Here is a 24,399-nt window from a genome sequence, read left to right on the forward strand (position 1 = left end):
TCAAATTTAATTTCAAGGAGAAAGAACATGATTGCAAGAATCTAAAAAATATGTAAAGGGGGTTTCTTTTTTTTATTTCTTACTACAAGTAGGTGTACCTCCTATATAGCGTCAAGGAGCAAACTAGTAATAAGATCACTAATAAAATGTTCGGTCATACTCAGAGACATAACATCATTTGTCTTTTTTCCTTTAATGAAAAGCAATGGAGGCAATCAATGAATTTAAATGTTTAAGAGAAACTAGTTTTCTTATTATTTTGGTGAAATATAATTTTTCATCCTCAATAAAAATTTTTAGATTGTTACATAAAAATTCTTTAATAACTCAAATGTTGCTGGTTATGCTTATTTAAATATTCAAAAGGTCTTTTCTATATTTTGAGAGTTACTACTAAGTGTTTTATAATACACTTTGTGTCCAAACTGCCTTCCTTCTCGGGTTCTCTAAAGGCCAACAAAAATAACCTCTATAAACTGTTTAAGCTTGTGTCTGTTCCCCCGGGGGAAATCAGGAAACGAAACCGGTAGTCTCTGAATTTCAGATTGATTACTTCTTCAGAAGCTGTCTTAAGGACATGCCCTAACCTTTTGATATGATTTACCACAGGGAAATGTCAATTACAAAGATGTTAATGCCCTTTCATCTCACTGGGAGAGATACAGCCTATGCAGAAAACTGTTTTCCTTTAGAGTTCATTTAAATCATCTCTTCTGGATACTTCGCGTTTCGCACAACAGTGTTAAACTTGACTGATTTAACAAAGAGATTCTAAAATATTTAAAGCAATCACATACACATTTATTTAGTGGTTTATTGCCGAAACGTGGACAACTACTGATTAACTGAACATTAGATGCATCAAATTCATACTCATGGTAGCCCATATTTTTTCTTATTCCCAAATTGATATATACTCTGAGGCTAGCAGAATGCATTTAATGCATTTATAATTCAATATATTTATAAGCTTACTCTTTTTGTTTTAGGAACTTATAAACTAAAGGGAATTTAGAAGAAGACAATTGGCTAAGCCATAGTTAATGAAGACAAAGATAATACAAACAATAAATCATTCACGAAGTAGGTTTAACAGAAGTTAACACATAAAATTCATAAACAAATGATATTAGTTTTTACTATAAAAATATGTTCAAGAGAATAAGAAGTAGAGAATGAGAATAATTCCCACCATCATCCTCAACCATTTGAATTTTGTTTGAAGGCTCCAGAAAGTAAATATATTTATAGATGAATTTTTAAATTATAAATGCAATCTTTCCATTACTTAGTATGCCAACTTCAGAATTCTTTGATTATTCAATAATAATCTATGCATTTCAGTTACTAAAACCTGGTCAGGACATTGATTGATATTCCAAGCCAAATAATATTGTTTTTTAAATCATAGCTAGAGATCTTTGATCACAATTTGTTAAGTATAATTCAAAGCAATTGATGCACATCTAGTTAAAGATTAGAAGATAGTCATTGCAACTTAGTTATAACTGGTTAATATTGACAGAGACAAGTTATTACAGATTCTTCTTACATTCAGAAAATTACACACTAAACAAGTTAAATAGTGTAATAAAATAACCCATATTTGGAAGAATTTATGTCCAGAGATGATGAGTTATAAGATTCCAATCAATAAAAATTTCCATTAGCTGTTAATTTAATAAAAGCCCACCAACATCAAATCAATGTTTTTGTTTTTTATTTCACTGCTTAATCACCAGCACCGATGACAGTGGGATATACAGTTTGGGTTCAATAAAATTTATGGAATGAATTAATAAATATTAAACTGTTAAATAATCAAGATCTATGCAAACAGTTTCATAGGAGCTGAATAAAAATGCGAAAAAGGCTAAGAAGAGAAGGAAAGACTAAGAAGGAAGATATAACAAAGAGGTGGGTGAGAAAGAAATGTAAGCAACCTTAGAAAAAGGATGGTTGAATCTCTCATTCCCCCCAAGCACATGCTTGGCTTCACAAGCTTTAGCCTCCTCATCAACTACATAACAAACAACTGAAAAAGTGACACCAGCAGATAGAAGGAAGAAAGTATACATACTCAATTAAAAACCCAATGAGAAATACTCTTATGCCAAGACTCTCAAGTTGGCATAGTCCTCGCGATTCTTTAGAAAGAAATCACAAGATACTTAAGAAAATGAAATAATTATTAGGGGTTATTGGGGGTAATGTTTGCTTCAATTTTACAGTAAGGCCCCTGAACACCCCTCCAATCTCCAAAGTTTTCTGCTTTCCAGATTAAGTCCATTTCACTTCAGTTTTACTTAGAATTTTAGAGCTACGAATGAAGAAAGAATGGATAGATGAGTACCAGCCCTCAGCCTATTTGCCCATAGATACAATCCTCACCCTTCTTTTTTCTTCTCTGTGTCTCAGAGGCTGGCCCCTGAAGGCTGCATTTCCCAGGCTCATCTATCAGCTGGCTTAGAACTGCTAACAAGAAGGGAAACACTGCTAGGAAATGGGGAGAGTGGAGAAAAACCAGAGTATTTCTCTTACTTCCTCTTTCCAGAAGCAGCTGTATCTCTTCTATCTCTGTAACTCCCACTCCCACTAGATAGGCTTAGGCCCCAGGAAACCAATTCCTCTTTTTAGGGTTGGTAGTAGCTTCCTCTGATTGCTAATCTCTGGGCTGTTCCAAGAGTACCTGCTCTTGAGACTTGCATTCCAATCAGAAAACACTCTTAGGGGCGCCTGGGTGGCGCAGTCGGTTAAGCGTCCGACTTCAGCCAGGTCACGATCTCGCGGTCCGTGAGTTCGAGCCCCGCGTTGGGCTCTGTGCTGACGGCTCAGAGCCTGGAGCCTGTTTCCGATTCTGTGTCTCCCTCTCTCTCTGCCCCTCCCCCGTTCATGCTCTGTCTCTCTCTGTCCCAAAAATAAATAAACGTTGAAAAAAGAAAACACTCTTAGTTTTGCCACTGTTTAAATGCCCTTTAATGTGGCATCTGCTCAGAACTCTGACCTTAGACCACATGTCTCTCCTGAACTATTATCTCCCTGCCCGATCTGATTTGTCCACATATTGGCATCAGCTCTCACTCTGAATTGCTTAGACCAAGTTCTGGAACCTACACTACTTTGACCACAGGCTTCTGATTCTCTTTTCAAAGCTTTCTGATCCCATGCTTAGTCCTATTCTGCTTTTCTCATCATGGTTTCTGGTCCTGTGTTCCTACAGCTGCTCATAATTAGAGAGCTGATACTCTAAATGTTGATATTTGCTGAACAGCCACTCTACAATGATTTCTAAGCTCTCATTTAAGCTTTACCTTGAACAACAACAACAAAAAAGATTTACCTTGCAAATATTTCTAGGCATATGCAACATTAACATTCATATATCTATTTGCAAATGATATATCTGTTAAGGGCTTAATATCCAAAATATATACAGAACTTATACAACTCAACCAATTTCAACATCAAAAACAAAAACAAAACAAATAATCCAATTAAAAAATGGGCAAAGGACCTGAATAGATATTTTTCTAAAGAAGACATATAGGCCAATAGACACATAAAAAGAGGCTCAAAATCACTAATTATCAGGGAAATGCAAATCAAAACCACAATGAGATATCACCTCACACCTGTCAGAATGGTTAGAATCAAAAAGAAATAATGAGGGTCGGCAAGGACATGGAGAAACAGAAACCCTTGTGCACTGTTGGTAGGAATGTAAATTGGTGCAGCCACTGTAGGAAACAGTGGAACAGAACAGAACAGAACAGAACAGAACAGAAACAGAACAGAACAGAACAGAAAAGGTTCCCCCCAAAATTAAAAATAGAAATACTATGTGATCCAGTAATTCCACTACTGGGCATTTGCCCAAAGAAACTGAAAACACTAATTCCAAAAGATATATAAACCCTTATGTTTATTGCAATATAGCCAAGATACAGAAGCAACCCAAGTACCCACCAATAGAAAAATGGATAAGAAAGATGTGGTGTGTGTGTATGCACACACACACACACAGACACACACACACACTGGAATATTACACAACCATAAGAAAAGAATGAGATAGTGCCATTTGAGACAGCATGGATGGACCTAGGGGTTATCATGTGAAGTGAAATAAGTCAGACAGAAAAAGAGAAGTGTCATATGATTTCACTTATATGTGGAATCTAAAAAACAAAACAAATGAATAAACAAATAAACAAAAAGCAGAAGCGGACTCATAAATACAAGGAACAAACTGATGGTTGCCAGAGGGAAGGGGGTGGGAAGATGGGCAAAATGAATGAAGAAGAGTGGGAGATACAGGCCTCCAGTTATCATAATGATGAAGGTCATAATGTTGAAAGTACAGCACAGGGAATATAATCAATGGTATCGTAATAGTGTTGTACGGTGACAGGTGGTAGCTGCACTTGTGATGAGCAGAGCATAGCATATAGACTCATTGAGTCGCTATGTTGTACAACGGAAATTAATGTAACACTGTGTGTCAACTATACTTCAATTTTTAAAAAAGGGAATGGAACTCAAAAATAAAGAAAAGAAAATTTATATATCTATGTCACAAGAAAATGGAAAATAATGCATATTTCCTATATGGTTGGTGATCCTTTTCATATGCTCTCTTTGGTAATGACCGATAAGATACAATGGTACACAAGGAGATGGTTAAAACAATGTTAGATAGTAACTCTCCTCAAAGAGCATGAAATCTATGATGGTTTTGCAATAAAAGAGCTTAATACAGTCAGGTTAGCTTGTTCCTATAAATCCTTTTACTTTCGGCAAAAAAGAACATAGTCCTTAAAAGAATGAAATAGTAAATAATAATATCAATAAAACATTTAAGACTCTATTAATTACCTTATGTTACAAACAGTAATGTGTAACATCACTGACTATTCTGGGCTTACATTTTCTAAGTGGTTTATTTTAATTGAACTTCAGTGCTAATACATGTTAGTGTTACTCAGTTTCCGGGGTTATACTCTCACTGGGAATCTGAAGACCAGGATGTAACTCAGGATCTGTATAGGTAGATTAAATTCCCACCCAGCCTGTCCCAATTCCCAAATTAATCTTGAATTAGGTAAGAAATAATGAATCAGCTCAGCACTGCCTTGCTTCCCTAATCACATTCTACCCAAACCGGTTGGGTTAGTCACACATTTACTTTGGTCTCTATAAGGATGGCATGTGTATTTATACTCTCAATTAAAACATTTCCAACCTCTCTCCTAAGTCTCCTCCTCAGCCCTAGCTCCACATTCCACACCTCTGTTCTAGCAGTCCCTCCTGTTACTTTGACTCGGCTACCATAGAGAAGGTCTTGTGTTGCCTGCCACCGCTTTGCTGGCCTCTCAAGTACCCAGGGCTTGCCCACTAGAGAGAAGAATTCCTAGATACAAGCTGGCTGACTGGTTCAGCTTGCCTCTCTGTCTAGATTCCCAGAATAATGTTTTGACTATTTAGGACTGTATCAGGGACTCTCTGAGACAAAGCCTTCAACATAACAGTGTATTTGGCTGATCACTGTGGGCCATGAGCCCGGTCCCCAGTACCTGTCCCACCTTAGATGATGGTTCTAGTGTCAGGTTCTGATCCTTCCTTTTGGTCATGAATTGACAAATAAAAAAAAAAATGTCCTTCTCTGACTCCCTACATTCTTATTTGCTATCTTTTGAGGATTACTTTGAGTTTTGATGCCTTTGGTTGGGTAGCTGAACACCTCACCTCTTCCTCTCCTCCCTCTCCTGTTCCATTCTCCCTCCCACCCCTAACAATGCAGAACAACCATAGAAGCCTTTCTCGGAGTGCTCTAGAATTTCTGAGAAAAATAACACCATGCTTACCAAAAAGGTCACATCCCATATTCTTCTTAAATTCCCTTTTTATATGCCCCAAAACGTGGTTAATCAACTCTTCCTTAGCTTGCAGTTCATGCTAATGCCCCTAAAATATGTCTATACCCCTACTCCTAGAGGTTGCAAAGTGAAAGCCACCCTCTTCTCTGACAGAAACCTTAAACTCAAGAATCTGGTAGAAACAAGGCAATGATCTTCACTGTTTCTGTATTTCCCTCTAACAGAGCACAGAGGAGATATTTAAAGTGACTCTTTGGGGAAAAAGCCCTGAATATCCTTTAGTTTCATAAAGACAGTTACAATGAGGATTTACGAATATAAGATGCCTTTATTTTGGATTGAATAAATGGCACCAATTCTTATACTTTACAAGGTAGAAGTGAGCATATATCAACAACAACAACAAAAAAAGGGACCAAATTTTAAAAATTTTGTAGGAGCTATATAATTTCCAGGGATTAATGTTTTAAATGTTGTAGAATATTTCTGCAATTCCTTGAACAAATGGTCTTTTTTACTAAATATATGTATCTTCCCAAATCTCAAAGGTAGTTGAGGTTTGCATGTAAAAGTCATAATAGTAATAATAATAATAATAATAATAATTACTATTATTTATATGATCCTCACTGGCTGCAGTACTGTACTAAGCACTTTATGTACATTAACTCTTTAAATTATCAGAGGAACACTATGCATTATGAATGTTCTCTCTTTTTAGTTAAGAAAACTGAGTTGCAGAAAGGTTAAGAAACTTTACCAAGGCCAGCTAGTAAGTGGGAGAGCAGAAATTTAAACTTGTCCCATCTTTCCTACCTGTGGACGATGCCTACAACTGAATAAATTGCACTTGTGTATGTTTTTGCCCTCTTGATGAATGCTGAAACAGAGTTCGAATGCCTTTCAGTTGTTTCATGAAAAAGCACTGACATGAAATGCGGCTTTTGCACTCTGTTTGGGGCACATTCTCTTATTGTTCTGAACAGTATTTGAATAATAACTTGCTAATAATTTGAGCAGTTCTAACTTCAAAACTCTGTGTGCACTATTACACAGATCACTATTAACCTTGACATTCAATTTTTAAATTTTCAACTTCATGGTTGCATGAATAATTTTCTCTCTTAGAGTTATGACAGCATTCATAAGCTCTTCTCTTTTCATTTTTTTTTTTTTTTTTTTTTTTTTTTTTTTTTTTTTTTTTTTTTACAGAGAGAGACAGAGCATGAATGGGGGAGGGACAGAGAGAGAGGGAGACACAGAATCTGAAACAGGCTGCAGGCTCTGAGCCATCAGCCCAGAGCCCGACGCGGGGCTCGAACTCACGGACCGCGAGATCGTGACCTGGCTGAAGTCGGACGCTTAACCGACTGCGCCACCCAGGCGCCCCTTCTCTTTTCATTTTAGTACTTTGGCACTTTGGGAAACGTGATAAGATAGGTATAGTAGGATTATTAGATAAGTACACGTAGCATTTCTCTCCTCTCCTTTCTACTTTTCCTGAAGACATCACATTCTCTTGCAGTTTCTCCTTTATCCCTCTCCACTTGCCTCTATTTTCTTTCAATGAAACATATTTTTACTTCCTCTTGTCTTTGTATTTCCTTCCCTCTATAACATCACGTGAGTTACTTGAAAGCTGCTTGAACCTGGAGATCCTAGATAACTTCTAATCATAGAAATTCTAATTATTTGATACTTTCCCTTGTTTGGAATATAGAACTCACCAGAGTTTACTCTGTAAAACAGTCTTGTCAGTCTTGGCAGAAAATATATCACTCCATAATAGCTTTGCCATGCATCCATAAAGGAAGGTCGTTTTACTTTAAATGTATGTTAACATGCAATAATAAAGGCATTAATTCTAACCATATTGCAGAAAGTATAGTTGACTACTGCTTCTAGCATCTGTAAGATCTGTCTCTTCCTAGTTGGCTGATCTTCATGGTTGTGACTTCTATAATACATTTTATAGAGTAATAAATTAATTATTGTTAATGTTTATTTTTTTGAGAGACAGAGACAGAGCATGAGTGGGGCGGCGGGGGTGCAGAGAGAGAGGGAGACACAGAATCCAAAGCAGGCTCCAGGCTCTGAGCTGTCAGCACAGAGCCTGATGTGGGGCTCAAACTCACAAACTTTGAGATCATCACCTGAGCTGAAGTCAGACACTCAACCTACTGAGCCACCCAGGTGCCCCAATAGAGTAATAATTATCCTTGCCCTATGGTCAGGATTCTAACCTATTCACTGCAACATGTCTAGATATAAAACATATTTACCCTCTATAACCAATGATCCCAATCTAGATGTTAAATATTTGCTTGTTCTTCTGTGCATTAACTGATCCTTTTTCCTAAACCTTCAGGCTCTATCAAATCCTTCCCCTAAAATTCATGTCTTGTGCTGTTACTATCCATTACCCAGGATGACAATATTGAAATGAGTGAGAAAAATGTTCTAGCCATTTTAGTGTCCTAAGTTTTATCTTTTTATCCTTCAAGAAATTTTTTCATTAAAAGTTAAAATACATTTAAAAACTCACTGATGCTATTCATTAATATGTTGTTATAGATTCTAAACAACTGCCCCTTTTATAGGCAACATAATTACAAGTGAATTACAAATGCAGACTTTATCACTCCAATTAAACTCTGGGCCACAATTCATTAAAAACAGATTACACACATTATATTAGATGGAGAGAAAAATAAATATGGCACCTGATTTGAATGATCAAAATAAATGAGGAACAGCAATTTCAAATAATTTATGTTTGTCTAAAATTTTTATCAACATAACCTAGAGTATTTTCTTGAAAATCATCAAAGAAAAATTCTATGCTTACTTTTCACATACCTATAAATCGTACTTTGTCTTATTTCATGGCCTCATTCTACCCCCAAGAACTTCTTTGAAAGTATTTCCCAAAAGTGAGAGACTAAAAGTGATTCCATTTTTTACCTATAAAAATATGATGATTTTATTTTGCAAGAATCAAATCAAGTGACTAAAAATTAATTCTAAGCAAATTGAAATTTCAACATCATTGTAAAACTGTTTAAAGAGAGGAGATCTTAAGAAAATGTCATCAAGGATTGTTAACACCATTTCCACACTTCAGAGACTAATTTACCACTGAAGTGTTTTCTCCAAAATTTTTGAATGCTTAAGGATTGGGTTACTATGAAAAGTAGTTTTTTTAAATAGTATGTCTATAATATTTAATTCTACCTAATCCTCACTCCCATCTGTTGGATCTCACTTCTCCAGTGAAGGATGAAGGGATAAGAATTATGTCAGTTTGAATCTAGCATCTCGACATGGGCAGGCGCACAATGAAACAAAAGGAAGCTTAAACAAAGCAAAACTATGCTTAAGCAAGAAGACTGAGAGAGAAAGACACGAGAAAAGAAACAAAAAGAGTATTTCAAAGAATATTAAAAACCACTTCAAACAAAGTAATTTGAAGTCATTATGTAAAATGAGGTTAACATTTAGCAGGGGTATTCTAAGAATTTGAGGAGAGTTTGGTGCTTTTGGGAGAAGATAACATTGCTGACAGTAACATTTAAAAGAGGGACAAAAGGACATTCCCATCAAGAAGCTTATACAACACACATGGGCAACAACAATAACACTTTGCCTTGGCTCCACACAGAAAAGGAGAAAGGCTAACACGTAAGAAACAGTTTGGAGAGAAGAGAAGATACTGAATGGTTAAAAATAGTAAAAAAAAAAAAAAAAAGAAAAGAAAAAAGTTATGCTTCTGAGAAGATTCTTAAACTATGTCCAGATTTATAACACATATGTATAACTTACTCTGGTGGTCGATTTAGAGTCAACCTGAAATATTCTGCATTGGACTACCTAGTTTTTCTTATCTAATCCATGTAAGGTTTCACTAAGTCACCAATGGCCCGGGAAAAGCTCTACCTGTGAAATGTTTGTAGTGCCACTCTTGACTAATGGCAGGCATCTTATCAAGGAAAGAGAGGCAACGCCACATACTCTCTGTAATGATTTCTGCTACTTAGTTTGTATCAGGACAGGCTGATAATTCAACATTAAAAAGGGGGCCCTGGAGGTGTTAACAATGTAACAAAAACAAATGGATGCATTTCATGGACAGCTAGGGCTTTTTGGACTAAATCATTATCTCTCACAGAAAATCCTGGAAAAAGAAAAGCATATAAAATATAGGTAGAAGAGAACTTCTAGAGGGGAAGGTAATAACTTTGTGACAGGAATTTTATGAAGGTGCTTTGTGTGCGCTCTTGGGTTCTAATTCTTTCCATTTTCACCACTGAACACCCAGTTTCTCTGGTGTGTTTATGGAAGGAAAGTAAGTCAGTCTATGCCTTACCGCCTCCACTTCGGCAGGGTCGTACCAGACATTGATGTAAGGGTGTTGTAAGGCGTCATCCACAGATATCCTTTTTGCTGGATCAATCACTAGCATCTTTGACAATAAGTCCCTGGCTTGGCTGGCTGAAACGATGAGTGAGAGAAACAATTAGTAACATTTCGATTTTGGCAGGAAAATTTATGGGAGGGAGAGGAAATGAAGAAAATAAAGATAAACTAGCACCTCCCTTCCAAACACCAGGCAAATTCACCAAGTGATTAGGGAAATGCAAAATGAAACAATGAAATATTTTTTATGCATCAGATTTGAAAAAATTAAAGACAGCATTGTATCTACTAACACCAGTTAATTTGGTTCATGTTGGTGGGAATGTAAATTGATACATATTTTTAGTGCAAATTTGGACCATCCATTAAAATTTTAAATGTGAATACCTTATGATCTAGCAGTTCCACTTTTAGGTATACAGCCTAGAGAAACAATTGTACATGTTCATTAAAAAAGAAAAAGAAAAAAGGCGAAAGATTTATTTGATCTGAAGAGAAACCAGAGTATTACAGCCTAGGGAAACAATTGTACAAGTTCCTTAAAAAACTACAGAAAGTAGGGGCGCCTGGGTGGCGCAGTCGGTTAAGCGTCCGACTTCAGCCAGGTCACGATCTCGCGGTCCGTGAGTTCGAGCCCCGCGTCAGGCTCTGGGCTGATTGCTCAGAGCCTGGAGCCTGTTTCCGATTCTGTGTCTCCCTCTCTCTCTGCCCCTCCCCAATTCATGCTCTGTCTCTCTCTGTCCCAAAAATAAATAAAAACGTTGAAAAAAAATTAAAAAAAAAAAAAAAAAAAAACTACAGAAAGGAGGTTCACTGCAGCACTGGTTATAAAAGAAAAATTTTTTTAAACAGTCTAAATTTCCATCTATAGAATAAAAAACTGAGCTACAGTACAAAGGTACCATGGAATTGTAGCTGGCAGTTTAAGAGAATGAGGCAGTTTAAGAGAATGTACCGACATGACATGCTAAGTAACAAAATGAAGTTGCAGAATGATCCATAAATCATGATGCCATTTCCGCAAATCTGCCCCTTCACAATAAAACAACAAATATTTCCCTCTCTCCCTATTAATATATATAAATGCGTAGAAAATGTCTGCAAAAATAATCACAAACTGAAAATAGTAGTTACCTCTGAGGAGGGAAGAATATATACATATATTGCTCACATAATTAAAAACAAATGCAAAAGAACGAAGTTTTTTAAAAAAGAAGCAGATAAAGTGGATGTAGGTGCTCATTTTAAAAGTTTTTCTGAGATGGAAAACATCATAAAGCAGTGTCTGATGGGGGCAAGAAGGTCAGGGGTGGCTTTTTTGAGGATGGGAGAGGTGATGAGGGCTCTAACAGGAACAGAAGCTCCAAGAATAGAGGTGAGGACAGATTTTTTTTTTAATTAAAAAAATTATTTTTAATGTTTATTTATTGTTGTGAGAGAGAGACAGAGTGTGAGTGGGGGAGAGGCAGAGAGAGAGACATAGAATCTGAAGCAGGCTCCAGGCCCTGAGCTGTCAGCACAGAATTGGATGTGGGGCTCAAACTCAAGAACCGTGAGATCATGACATGAACCGAAGTCGACTGCTTAATCGACTGAGCCAACCACGCACCCCAAGGAAGGGACAGATTTGAAAGAAAGAATCGGGTAGGCTCTGTAACCAAATTGATGTAGATGATACAGTTTAGTTTATAAAATACTAAATGTTGGGACTCCTGGGTGGTTCAGTCAGTTAAGCATCGACTCTTGATTTTGGCTCAGGTCATGATTTCACCATTCATGAGATCAAGCCACACATTGGGCTCTGCTCCAACAAAATAGAGCCTGCTTAGGATTTTCTTTCTTTCTCCCTGTCTCTCTGCCTCTTGCCTGCTCACATGTACAGAGCTCTCTCACTCGTGTGTGCTCTCTATCTCAAAATAAATAAATAAATAAACATTCTTTAAAAAAAAAAACTAAATATCTATTCTATTGTAGGTACAGTGGAGGTGCCAGAGATGCATAAATAAATAAATAGATAAATAAATAAATAAAGTGATAATCAGTAAGTTATTTATTTAATACCAACCAATGGTAAAAAGACAGTTTTCAATCTCTAAAAACATATAAAATTTTACAGAAAATACAGTTCCAAGCTGATTTGAAAATTTTATGATGAAAATATTCTTTTTGTTCTATGGACCCCCAATGGCCCAACAGGGCTATATTTATTTATTTTATTGATTCAAAGATCCCTTTGATTTGTAACTGATTTTGCATTGAGACGCACACATCCACCTCCTACAGATTCTCCCATCAAACCCATCCATGTTTCTGCTTTTAGAAAGGGTGGAGGTTGGAATGGACTCCTCATCAATAGGGGCATGAACTACAGGAATACCAAAGCATCTCACTAAGAAACAATGATCAATACTATTTGTAGGGAACAAAATGAGGAGGAAGAGGCTTCAATTCCTCATTTTTCACTCTTTTATTTGCAAGTAAATATCTCATGTTCTTTTTTAGCAATAGTAAATTCTTCCTTCTGATTATTTTTACAATTCTTTATAATTTATTAATTTTATATGAAAATTATCATTAAATAATTATAAATATATAAACTAGTGTATCTTCAGAAAAAATAATGTAATCATAGAGATTGAATTAAAAAGCCAAAACATAGGGGTGCCTGGGTGGCCCAGTTGGTTGAGCGTCCGACTTTGTCTCAGGTCATGATCTCACAGCTTGGGGGTTAGAGCCCTGCGTTGGGCTCTGTGCTGACAGCTCGGAGCCTGGAGCCTGTTTCAAATTCTGTGGCTCCCTCTCTCTCTCTCTGCCCCTCCCCTGTTCATGCTCTGTCTTTCTCTCTGTTAAGAATACATAAACATTAAAAAAAAAAAGGCAAAACATAAACTCTAGAAAGTTGGAATTATATTATGAAGCATAACATTTTATTTAATTGTTTTCCTACAAGTGCTGTCATTATCTCAAATAATTTCATCAGAGTTTTTATCATCTCCACATTTTTACACACAAATGTCTTCATATAAAGGGATTACTTTTGCCTGACAGGTCAATTAGCATCATAAACACATAAATTCTTCAAATCTCTATTTGGAGTATTAGCTCTTCTTCATTCTGTGTATAGGCAGGTGCTGATCTTAAAAGCAGCACATTTAGCAAGAATTTAGTCTGTTGTCATTCAGAGACTGTAGAGTCAACTAAAGGAAGAAACCCAACTGTGCAATAAGACTGTCACAAACACAGGAGCAATGCTGCACACTTAAAACCCAGGAGATGAAAGTCTGGGGATGATAAGATTCTGGAAAATAGTAGCATCACATTTTAGTTTCTCTGTCTCATTCAAGTCTGTATTAGCTATAAACTATGTCTGTAAGTTAAGTCTGCAGTTAATTAATTAACCACCCAACATTTGGGGTTAAAATTTCAAAAGCAGGCATTCTTCTTGTTTTTTGATAAATACAGTTACATTTTAAAAAATAATTATTACATTTTTATGTCTGACAATTGAATATTTACTGTGAGCCAGGCATTGTGCTAAGTGCTTGACAAAATATTTAGTCAGTTAATCCTCCCAATGATCCTAAGGTAGATACCTTCTACTTTCATTTGTTAAAGGAGGTATAGATAGATTAGATAACTTGTCCAGGTTCACACAGATATTCAGGGGCAGCATTTGAGCTCAGACAGGAAAAACATAAAATTTGTTTCAAAAATGAGGTTCTCTAAAACGTTCTAAATTAAAACAAGAAGTAGAATATTATTTATAATCTATTTTACACATTGGCAAATTTATCCCTTATCTCTAATCCTATGACTAAGACATCATTATTCAAGTTTTGTGGGTGAAGAAACTAAGATTTGCTATTGAAGTTCATAACTGTAGACATTGTAGTAGAAAGAATTACTTATTAATGAAAGCATTTATATTGAATATAAAATGAATAGGTAAAATCTCATTTGTCACTCTAAAATGGAAAAAATGGTGGTTAAATATTCCATAAAATATAAATAAAAGAAAATGCAAACACCTGCATCTCCAAGATTTTATAACTAAAAACTTGTGTTGAAAGTGTTCTCCAGGTAATAAAAAGAACTAGAACAATGATTTCAATGTATATCACTTTGGTCTTTTAGAGTTACACTGCAAAAGAATTTTAAGATTTTAAATAAGCCTCATGACATAATTAACCCATACCACTGTCACATCCTTTATAACTATCTTTCCCTCTGAATATCTACACAATTCTAAAATCCTTGGCCACATGCCCTTAGTAATATTTTTTTCTTTTAATTTTTTTTTAAAAAGATCTTTTAAAAATATTCTTTAAATTTATGGGGCACCTGGCTCAGTTGGTTAAGCAACAGACTCTTCATTTCTGCTTAGGTCATGATCTCACCATTCATGAGTACCAGCCCTATGTCAGTCTCCATGCTGACCACACAGAGCCTGCTTGAGACTCTCTCTCTCTCTCTCTCTGCCCCTCCCCCACTTGTTTTCTCTCACGCGCAGGCACGCACTCTCTCAAAATAAATAAACAAGCTTAAATAAATAAATATTCCTTAAATTGAGGTAGTTAAAGAGAGGTGTCTGTATCATTTGCTTCTTTAGACCATCACCCACACGGTGGTTCTGAAATTGTCCCTGGTGGACATACCTTTGAGTTTATTGTGCTCAGAGTCCGCTGGGAAGAGGGAATCTGGAAAGAGCTTGGGGAAGGTGAGTCCTGCATACTTGGGCCGATTCTCCACATAGTTTCTTACTGTGGGTTGCAATTTCTTCATGAATTCTGGGCATGGTGTTCCTAGTTGCTCAATCACCTTGTTCCACTGGTCAATATCTGAGAATTGAACAGTTAAGGGCAAAAAGAAGCAGACCTACTAGGTCTTGCCTTTCACTAGTTGGGAGACTAACTGCTTCTCAAACTCATGAGTAATCATCAACATAACTGGAGTTTTAATAAGCAAAAAAGGACAAAAATCTCAAACCAGAATTGTCAGACAATGAACCCTCTTGGAATTTTAAATTCACTTGTGGCATATATACACTTTTGGGGAATTAGCACTACTTAACAAAATAGGATATCATGAAACAGTCTTTGAGTTGTAAAGATGAAAAGGTATTTAAAAAACAGAAGAATTTCTTATATTGAGATAAACTTCTATATAACCACATGATTTAAATGAGAAAAACGCGACAAAAATATTTTTGACGTGAAAATACCTCAATAACTTATTTCCTAAAAATGAGAAATACATAAATACTTTATAAGATGCATTTACATTGTTTTAAATTCCTTTTAAGACTTTTTTCCTCTTTTCTCTAGAAAAGAGGAAATTTCATCATCTGTTAATGTTACTAATGCATTAAATATGGGATCAGTATAATTTTTTATCATAAAAGAACTCATTATTCTTCAACAAAGAGTTAAAAAAAATCTACTTATCAAAGTAGTTGCAGTTTCATACCTATTTTTGTTACTTCTGATAGTAGTGCCCTGCATTCCTGAATATTGCTTTCAGTGAGATATGAGCATAAATACAGGATGTTCAACTTAACAGATTTCCATCCAAGTATAAGTGTTTCAAAAGTACATTAAGCATGGGGAATTTTACAGGAAAATATTTTCCCTCTATGAAAACTAATATTCCCCAAATTAAGGATCTTTGACAGACACACTCACTGACTGAGATTTTCTTTTTCATCTGTCATTAATATTTGATATATCAGAGCCTTAAGACATGTCAGAGCTTTGATATGTCAGAGCCTTAACCACCCATGAAAACTCTGAAGAACCAACTGGAAGAAGTTGATTTCAAACAAATGTCCTTTCCATGTGTCAATGAATGATAGAAGCCTTAGAAATTATTCTTAAATACAATAACACAGGAAGTGCTCTCTCTTACATTGTTTATTTTTCTACAACTCTGTCCTTTAGTGTTAATTAATTATTTTCTGCAAATGTAATTTGTGACAAGTCAGGGATCTAACTTACTACTCTGTTGAGATTTGTAAAAACTTTGCCCCTCGCTCTTCAGGAGAGTTAGACTGAAAAAGATCAGCACTCCTAACAAAAGACAAAATTAACTACATTAAACAAAAACAAATATATAATGCAAAGTAGATAAAAGATTAAACAAAGATAATATCAAGCTAATTTGCTAATCCCCTTCTATCTCTCATATAATCTTAAGGAATAAAATTTAAATTATTACATATCCTCTCAATTACTGAAATAAAAAAATAAATGATTACGTAGTATTAAAAAAATGAAATGTGGTTGGGAAAAACCGAAGAATATTCCTTTATAAAACAGTAGGAGCAATTAAATAAGAACATGTTTCAATAAAAGTTCATCTCAGTTACTATGTGCATGAGAATATAGTAGTAAGTCAGACACATTAGAAATAAAGGAACTAAAAGATTACAAAAGGTTAGAGTAAAAAGTTACTCTTAGACAAAAACTTATGTTAGTACTATGGACATAGGTAAGCTATAACTACTTAGACATATTTAAATAGAAAACGCCAATAATTAAAATTAAATAAATCTCCACGTTTACACTGTAAGTTATTAAAAGACGTCTACTCTTTAATACAGTTAGGTTATCATGGGCCTACAAAGCCATCATTTAATCATTGGTCACACCTCCTTAGAATTCTGAAGACTTGATGTGAAATAAAAATAAGGGCAAAGAAGCAGTCAGATTTTCCATAAATGACTCATTTAACAAAGTTGGAAAAATACTCCCAACACATTATTATATTGTAGTTACATTTAGCTAGAGTAAAAAATAATTAATTGCTTGTAAAGTAGCATTCCCAATAAAATTCCATGGTATTTTTACAATATATGTTAAGGATAGTCAAATATTCTGGAAGCTATTAAATAAGAACTGTCAAAATATTTCTTTTTACAAATCATAATTAAAGTCTATGGAAGCATTCAGTGTGCTTCCTACCTTAGATTGCTTTTTAGATGAAACACTTGCTATGGTCTTAGATGTAATGGTTTACAAAAAGAAGGGAAACAAGAATATTATTGACAATGTGCTGTTGAACATTCTAACTGCAAATGTGTGGTATAGTCATCTTTAAAAGTGTGTGCCTTTATTTTAACCATTCCATTTCAAGTTCATTCTTCTTATAAACACTAATAGTTATATTTAAGTAGTAAGTTCTTGCTTTCCCGATGTTCACAGGATCACAAGATGAACAACTGTGTCCAACTACTCTTAGTTAACCACCTGATTTTTCTTTATAATCATAATCAGCTAAATAAAAGCCAAGATTAGAAGTCATATCTCCTGGCTCCAAGTCCAGTACTTGTTCCAAGAATTCAAGTAAGGAAAGGAGCAAGTTTGGAATTGATGTGGTAGAAATTGCTTTATTTCACCATAAAATTGATAGTATGCTTGTCACAGGCTCAAAAAAATCTCTGAAAAGGTATCCATAGTCTATCAGGTCAACATATTCACACATAAAATAATTAATTTTATTAATATTTTAAATAGAAAACAAGGTGACAAATTTTAAAGGAATTTAAAAATTATCAGATTTCCACAATGATCATATTTCTAAAAGTACATCAAATAGTAACTAGATTTTTATGATTATGTGTTAAAAACATCATAAATATTTTTTAAAGAAGGCCAAAATTATTTTTGTGAAAGGATTTATTTATTTTACAACACTCAAAAGTCATCATTTTTACACTGAGTTAGGATCTGAATATTTATAGATTCCTGCCTGTGCAATTATCAAAAAAGCAATAAATACACATATTTTATATTTTTGATCTACTATTTTAGAAATTATCATGCTTAACATAATTATCAAAGTCATTTAATACAAATGAAAAAAATGTCATCTATGAGGAACTATTTGACAATTTCCTTATCTAATTCTAAATTCACTATATGAAAAATAGTCATATTACCAAAAGTTTGATTTTATAGAGTACAATAACAAGATAATGTGCAAATAGTGACTATTACTAATGCCTTCAACAAATAATACTATAAGGGATGAATAAAACAAAGTAAGTACGGATTGTAAAGGTAAGTATCTGAAATCCCAAAATTGAAAATTATTCCAGTAAATTTTATCAATTAGCTAAGAATTTACATCTCAGGTCTCCTTTTCCTTTAACTTCCTTGGTTTGGGAAGCTTCTAAAACATTATCACAAACTGCCTTGAACGTAATGTACAAAAAAATGCCTTATCCTTCTCTGGGTATTTTGGATCGTAATTGTGAACATAATTTATTCTATGCACATTTTAGCTTTCAGAAGCTACTAAGTGGAATCATAAAGAGTTGTTTAATGACCTCATTTCTACTATGCCTTTTAAACAGCTGTATCTTCTTTTTATGTTTTTTCCCATTTTTGGTTACCTTCTGGTATTATGAATATGGTTTCTGGAGTTGACACCTCCATGAATTTAGACTTGCTGTCTATTCTGCCTCATAGTCAATATTTTGTGGAAAAAAAAAATTTCTAACATCTCTTTGAAATTTGAAGGATATTAGTGTTTGTCTCCAAATTGGTAACTGTATTTTTAAAGATAATTTTGCCCAAGAGACCAGTCTGTTTAGAAAAGCTCTAGGAGAAGCTATTCTGTCTTGCAAGCCAACCAGCTTGCAAGCTTTTGCACTGTGTTGACAATTGTGTGGCTTTATATTACCCCTATAGGAAAGAATACTGCAATCAGTAATGTCTGCAATGAATGTGCAATAAGGAAGTGGAGACATACATGCCATTTGTTAGGTGTCATGATATAAAACTGTGGCTCCCAACTTTGAATTTTTATAATATAGGGAACTTATAAAATATAGATCCCTTCCCTTTCCATGTTGATCTACAAGATTCTGAGTCCACAGGTCTAGCATGCTATTTAAAAATATCATAGTAATTGCAATCCAGATGACCCCTGGACTATATTTTGAGAAATACTAGTGTAGAATGTACTAAAAGTCTCTTACAAATTACTAAGTCCAGACTTAAGAATACAGTACTAACATATTTCACTTTAATGCACAAATTAGAATAAGGTCAATTTCACCAAAAGATGAATCCAGACCTATTTGCTATGGAAAATGTAGGGGTTATTCACCTGGAAATACTTCAGTGAAAGAAAAATGCTGACATTTATCCCTCTTCCTCATGTCAATGTCTTGAAAAGACGATAGGAAATTACAGCAAGTGGTATACACAGTCTCCCAGCAGAGGGAGAGGGGTTCTGCCCATCATCATCTGAGGAAGGATGAAAATTATATGTTGCTATCACCCATGGGGTGCTGCTTATAAAAAGCACAAAAGCTATTCAATATAAGATTCAAAATATAGACTGTTTAATTCAATAATTACTCTATTTCTCTATGATAAAATTTGCCCTCAAAAGAACTCTTACTACTTAGGACAATTTCAAAGACGAGAATAGAAATATATATAAACACATATGACGTAGTTCTGGATCCAGATTTTCATGGTTATGTCTTGAGCTGTTTTATTACTTAAAATTCTTTTCACGCTTTTTTTATTTGAAAATGTTCTTTTTCTCTCAAAAGTCCCCCTCCAACTCTAGTAACACGAAATATGAATAAGTGACTTAATGCACAATAGTAACTAACATTTGTTTTCATTATAAATGGGCACAGGAAGAAGAAATATTATGAGCCAAAATGCATTAAAAACCTCAAAGCTAACCATTTGAGTAAAGGCTATTTGTTCCCTGGCAGCAGGCCGTGAATGGAATACCATAGGACACAGAACATCCAAAGGCTGATATCTGAAGCATGATGTATATGGATTTCAGCATAGTCCGTTTTGTCTTATAAGTGTATTTATTACTGTAATCTGTATTTCCCTCACAAAGCAAAAAATGAGGAGACATTTCACATATAAAGAAATCCAATCTATATTAATATCTTGTCACAACAGTTGAATATTTATTAAGCTATTGAAGGTTTATCTTTGGGGACTCTCATTTGCACAAATCCCTTATAAGACTCTGTACCTAATTTGATATTTGTAATATAAATAAATCATTGTTTTTACAAAACACCTTCCTCAAGCTACGATATCCTGGCCTCATAAAGGCTGGATCTGACACTATCTACAGTTTGAAACTGGTAAGAGATCTTGGAGATAATTTGGCTTCTATACTTTATAGCTGAGAAATAGAGCTGAAAAAAGAACTTTTAAAAATGGTAAATATAATGGCTTTAAATTTTTTTAATGTTTATTGTTGAGAGAAAGACAGAGAGTGAGCATGAGTAGGGGACCGGCAGAGAGAGAGGGAAACACAGAATCCAAAGCAGGCTCCAGGCTCTGAGCTGTCAGCACAGAGCCTGATGTGGGGCTTGAACTCACGAATTGTGATCATGATCTGAGTGAGCTGAAGTTGGACCCTTAACTGACAGAGCTACCCAGGTGTCTTCAGACAAAGGTGGCAATAAAACAACTCCTAACACTAAACAGAAATATAAAATTCTTTTAAGGAGAGTTTTGGAAAACTGTAGTCTCTTATTTGAGACCGTTTGATTAAATCCATTTCTGGGTATAACACTACATATAACAAAAGGGAGATTAAGAAGGGACAATCAGGTTTATATGAGATCAAGAAAACAATGCCATTTAAGGCACTCTTGACAAAACATTTTATGTTTAAAGTTAAAAAACAAAAGGAGACTATCTCTGCCCCCATCCTAGTACTTTGACCCTCTTATTCCTATTTATAATCCCTTCAGTACAGTGCCTTTTATCAGAAATCTCATGACAACAAGGATTTCAGTCAGTTTGTTTACTGATATATCTCTGGAAACAAAAAGTTCCCAGCACATATTTAGCAATATTTGTTGAATAAGTGAATGTCTACTTTAAGTTCAACCAGAGTTTTATAATGGAGATAATGTAAAGAATAGGACACTGAAAATATTTTAAAAAATGAAAACAGAAATTCCAAGAAAAGAAAAGAAAAAAATAAAGGAAAGAAAATAAATTTATACTTAATTACATGGTAGAGAAACAGCAAATAACCAAAGACAAAGGAAAAAATCCTAAATGAAGGCAGAGAGAAAGGACAGACTATATTCAAATATGACCATCAAATGGACAGCTAATTATTCACCAGCAATATTGGAAACAAAAAGCCAGGAGAAGAGTATCTTTAAAATGCCAAAAGAAAACAACTTACTAATCTGTAATTCTGTATCCAAAAAAACTATCTTTTAAGTAAGGGAAACTAAAAAAAAAAAAAAGTTTCATCATCAAAGACTTTTACTAAAGGACTTTCAAAGAGTGTTCTTTAGGAGTGAGAAAATGATCTCAAAATATATCACATCAATAAGAAAAAGGATAAAAACTATATGATCATATCAATAGGCACAGAAAAGCATTTGACAAAGTACAATATCCATTCATGACAAAAACCCTCAACAAAACAGATTTAGAGGGAACACACCTCAACATAATAAAGGCCATATATGAAACACTCACAGCTAATATATCCTCAATGGGGAAAAAGTGAGAGCTTTTCCCCTAAGGTCAGAAACAAGACAAGAATGTCCACTCTCATCACCTTTATTCAACATAGTACTGGAAGTCCTAGCTGCAGCAATCAAACAAAAAGAAATAAAAGGCATCCAGATTAGTAAAGAAGAAGTAAAACTTTCACTATTTGCAGATAACAGGACACTATAAATAGAAAACCTGAAAGACTCCACCAAAAAAACTACTAGAACTGACAAATGGATTCACTAGTAAAGTCACAGGATACAAAATCAATGTACAGAAATCTGTACACTGAGCAGAAATCACTAAAAATGAGCAGAAGAAAGAGAAATTAAGAAAATAATCCCATTTACAACTGCACCAAAAATAATAAACTACCTAGGAACAAACCTAACTAAAGAGGTGAAAGACCTATACTCTGAAAACTATAAAACACTAATGAAAGAAAATGAAGATAATGCAAAGAAATAAAAAGACAGTTCATGCTCATGGACTGGAAGAACAAATATTGTTAAAATGTTTATACTACCTAAAGCAATCTACAGATTTAATGTAATTCCTATCAAAATACCAAAAATATTTTTCACAGAACTGGAACAAATAATCCTAAAATCTGTATGGAGCCACAAAAGATCCCAAATAGCCAAAGCAATCTTGAAAAAGAAAAAAACAAAACTGAAGGTATCATAATTCCAGACTTCAAGTTATACTACAAAGCTGTAGTAATCAAAGCAGTATGGTACCAGCACAAAAATAGACACATAGATCAACAGAACATAATAGAAAACTAGAAATAGGGCATCTGGGTGGCTCAGTTCATTGGGCATCTGACTCTTGATTTCCAGGTCACGATTCTCATGGTTCTGAGTTTGAGCCCTGCATGGGGCTCTGCACTGACAGCACAAGGTCGGCTTGGGATTCTCTCTCCCTTCTCTCTCTCTCTGCCCCTTCCCTGCTCTCCTGTTCTCTCTCTCTCAAAAATAAATACATAAATATTAAAAAAGTAAAAGCCAGAAATAAATCCACAATTATATGGTCAATTTGAAAAAAGAGGAAAGAATATGCAATGAGGAAAAGACAGTTTCTTCAACAAATGGTATTGGGAAAACTGGACAGCCACATGCAAAAGAGTGAAACTAGATCACTTTCTTACACCGTACACAAAAATAAATTCAAGATGGACTGAAGAGCTAAATGTGAGACCTGAAATCATAAAAATCCTAGAGGAGAGCACAGGCAGTAATGTCTCTGATATCAACCATAGCAACATTTTTCTAGATATGTCTCCCAAATCAAGGGAAATAAAAGCAAAAATAAATTATTAAAACTACATCAAAATGAAAGTCTTCTGCACAGCAAAGGAAACAATCAACAAAACTAAAAGGCAACTACTGAATGGATGAAGGGTTTGTACTCCAAATACATAAAGAACTGATATAATTCAACACTCAAAAACAAATAATCCAACTTAAAAACAGGAAGAAGAAATGAACAGACATTTTTCCAAAGAAGATACATAGATGACCAACAGACACATGAAAAGATGCTCAACATCACTAATCATCAGGGAAATGCAAATCATAACTACAATGAGATATCACCTCATACCTGTCAGAATGGCTAAAATCAACAACACAAGAAACAAGTGTTGGTGAGGATGTACAGAAATGGGAATTCTCATGCACTGTTGGTGAGAATGCAAAATGGTACAGCCTCTGTGAAAAACAGTAACGAGTTTCCTCAAAAAGTTAAAAACAGAACTACTCTATGATCCAGTAATTGCACTACTAGGTATTTACCAAAAAAATAAAAATAATAATTCAAACAGATACATGCACCCCTATGTTTATTATAGCATGATTTACAATGGCCAAATTATGGTAGCAGCCCAAATATTAATTCATAGGTGAATGGATAAGTAAGTGGTGTATACAATGTAATATTATTCAGCTATTAAAAAGAATGAAATCTTGCCATTTGCAATGACATGGATAGAGCTAGACAGGATAATGCTAAGCAAAATAAGTCAGTCAGAGAGTCAAATATGATTTCATTCATATGTGGAATTTAGAAAAACAAATGAGCAAAGGGAAAAAAGAGAGGGAGACAAACCAAGAAATGAATCCTTAACTATAGAGAACACACTCATGGTTATCAGAGGGGATGGGTGAAATAGGTGATGGGGATTAAAGAGTACACAAATCATGAAGAGCACTGAGTAATGTATAGAATTTTTGAATCACTATATTATACACTGAAACTAATAGAACACTGTTGATTCTACTGGAATTAAAATTTAAAAACTCAATAAAGGTTAAAAAAAAAAAAAAAGAAAGAAATTAGAAAAACAGATTGTCCGGGGCGCCTGGGTGGCTCAGTCGGTTAAGCGGCCGACTTTGGCTCAGGTCATGATCTCACAGTCCGTGAGTTTGAACCCCGCGTCGGGCTCTGTGCTGACAGCTCGGAGCCTGGAGCCTGTTTCACATTCTGTGCCTCCTTCTCTCTCTGACCCTCCCCTGTTCATGCTCTGTCTGTCTCTGTCTCAAAAATAAATAAACATTAAAAAAAATTAAAACAAACAAACAAACAAACAAAAA

General features: G+C 34.7%; 1 protein-coding gene across 4 annotated transcripts in view; it reads right to left on the reverse strand.

The window, feature by feature from the left end:
- MAPK10 (mitogen-activated protein kinase 10) overlaps positions 1–24,399 on the reverse strand; it is a 159,922-nt gene that overhangs the window by 36,592 nt on the left and 98,931 nt on the right. For 3 of the 4 annotated variants that reach the window (XM_047091685.1, XM_047091684.1, XM_047091683.1), the window contains exons 8-9: positions 14,948–15,130; positions 10,243–10,367 (exon numbers count right to left, since the gene is read on the reverse strand). In XM_047091685.1, coding sequence (XP_046947641.1) covers positions 10,243–10,367; positions 14,948–15,130 — 308 coding nt within the window. The remainder of the gene's footprint in view (positions 1–10,242; positions 10,368–14,947; positions 15,131–24,399) is intronic. The other variant, XM_047091686.1, reaches the window with a different exon arrangement.

This window comes from Lynx rufus, unplaced genomic scaffold (assembly GCF_022079265.1).
Source record: "Lynx rufus isolate CCGP_SWC_20201006 ecotype Redwood Valley unplaced genomic scaffold, mLynRuf1.p SCAF_3, whole genome shotgun sequence".
Classification (NCBI taxonomy): domain Eukaryota; kingdom Metazoa; phylum Chordata; class Mammalia; order Carnivora; family Felidae; genus Lynx; species Lynx rufus.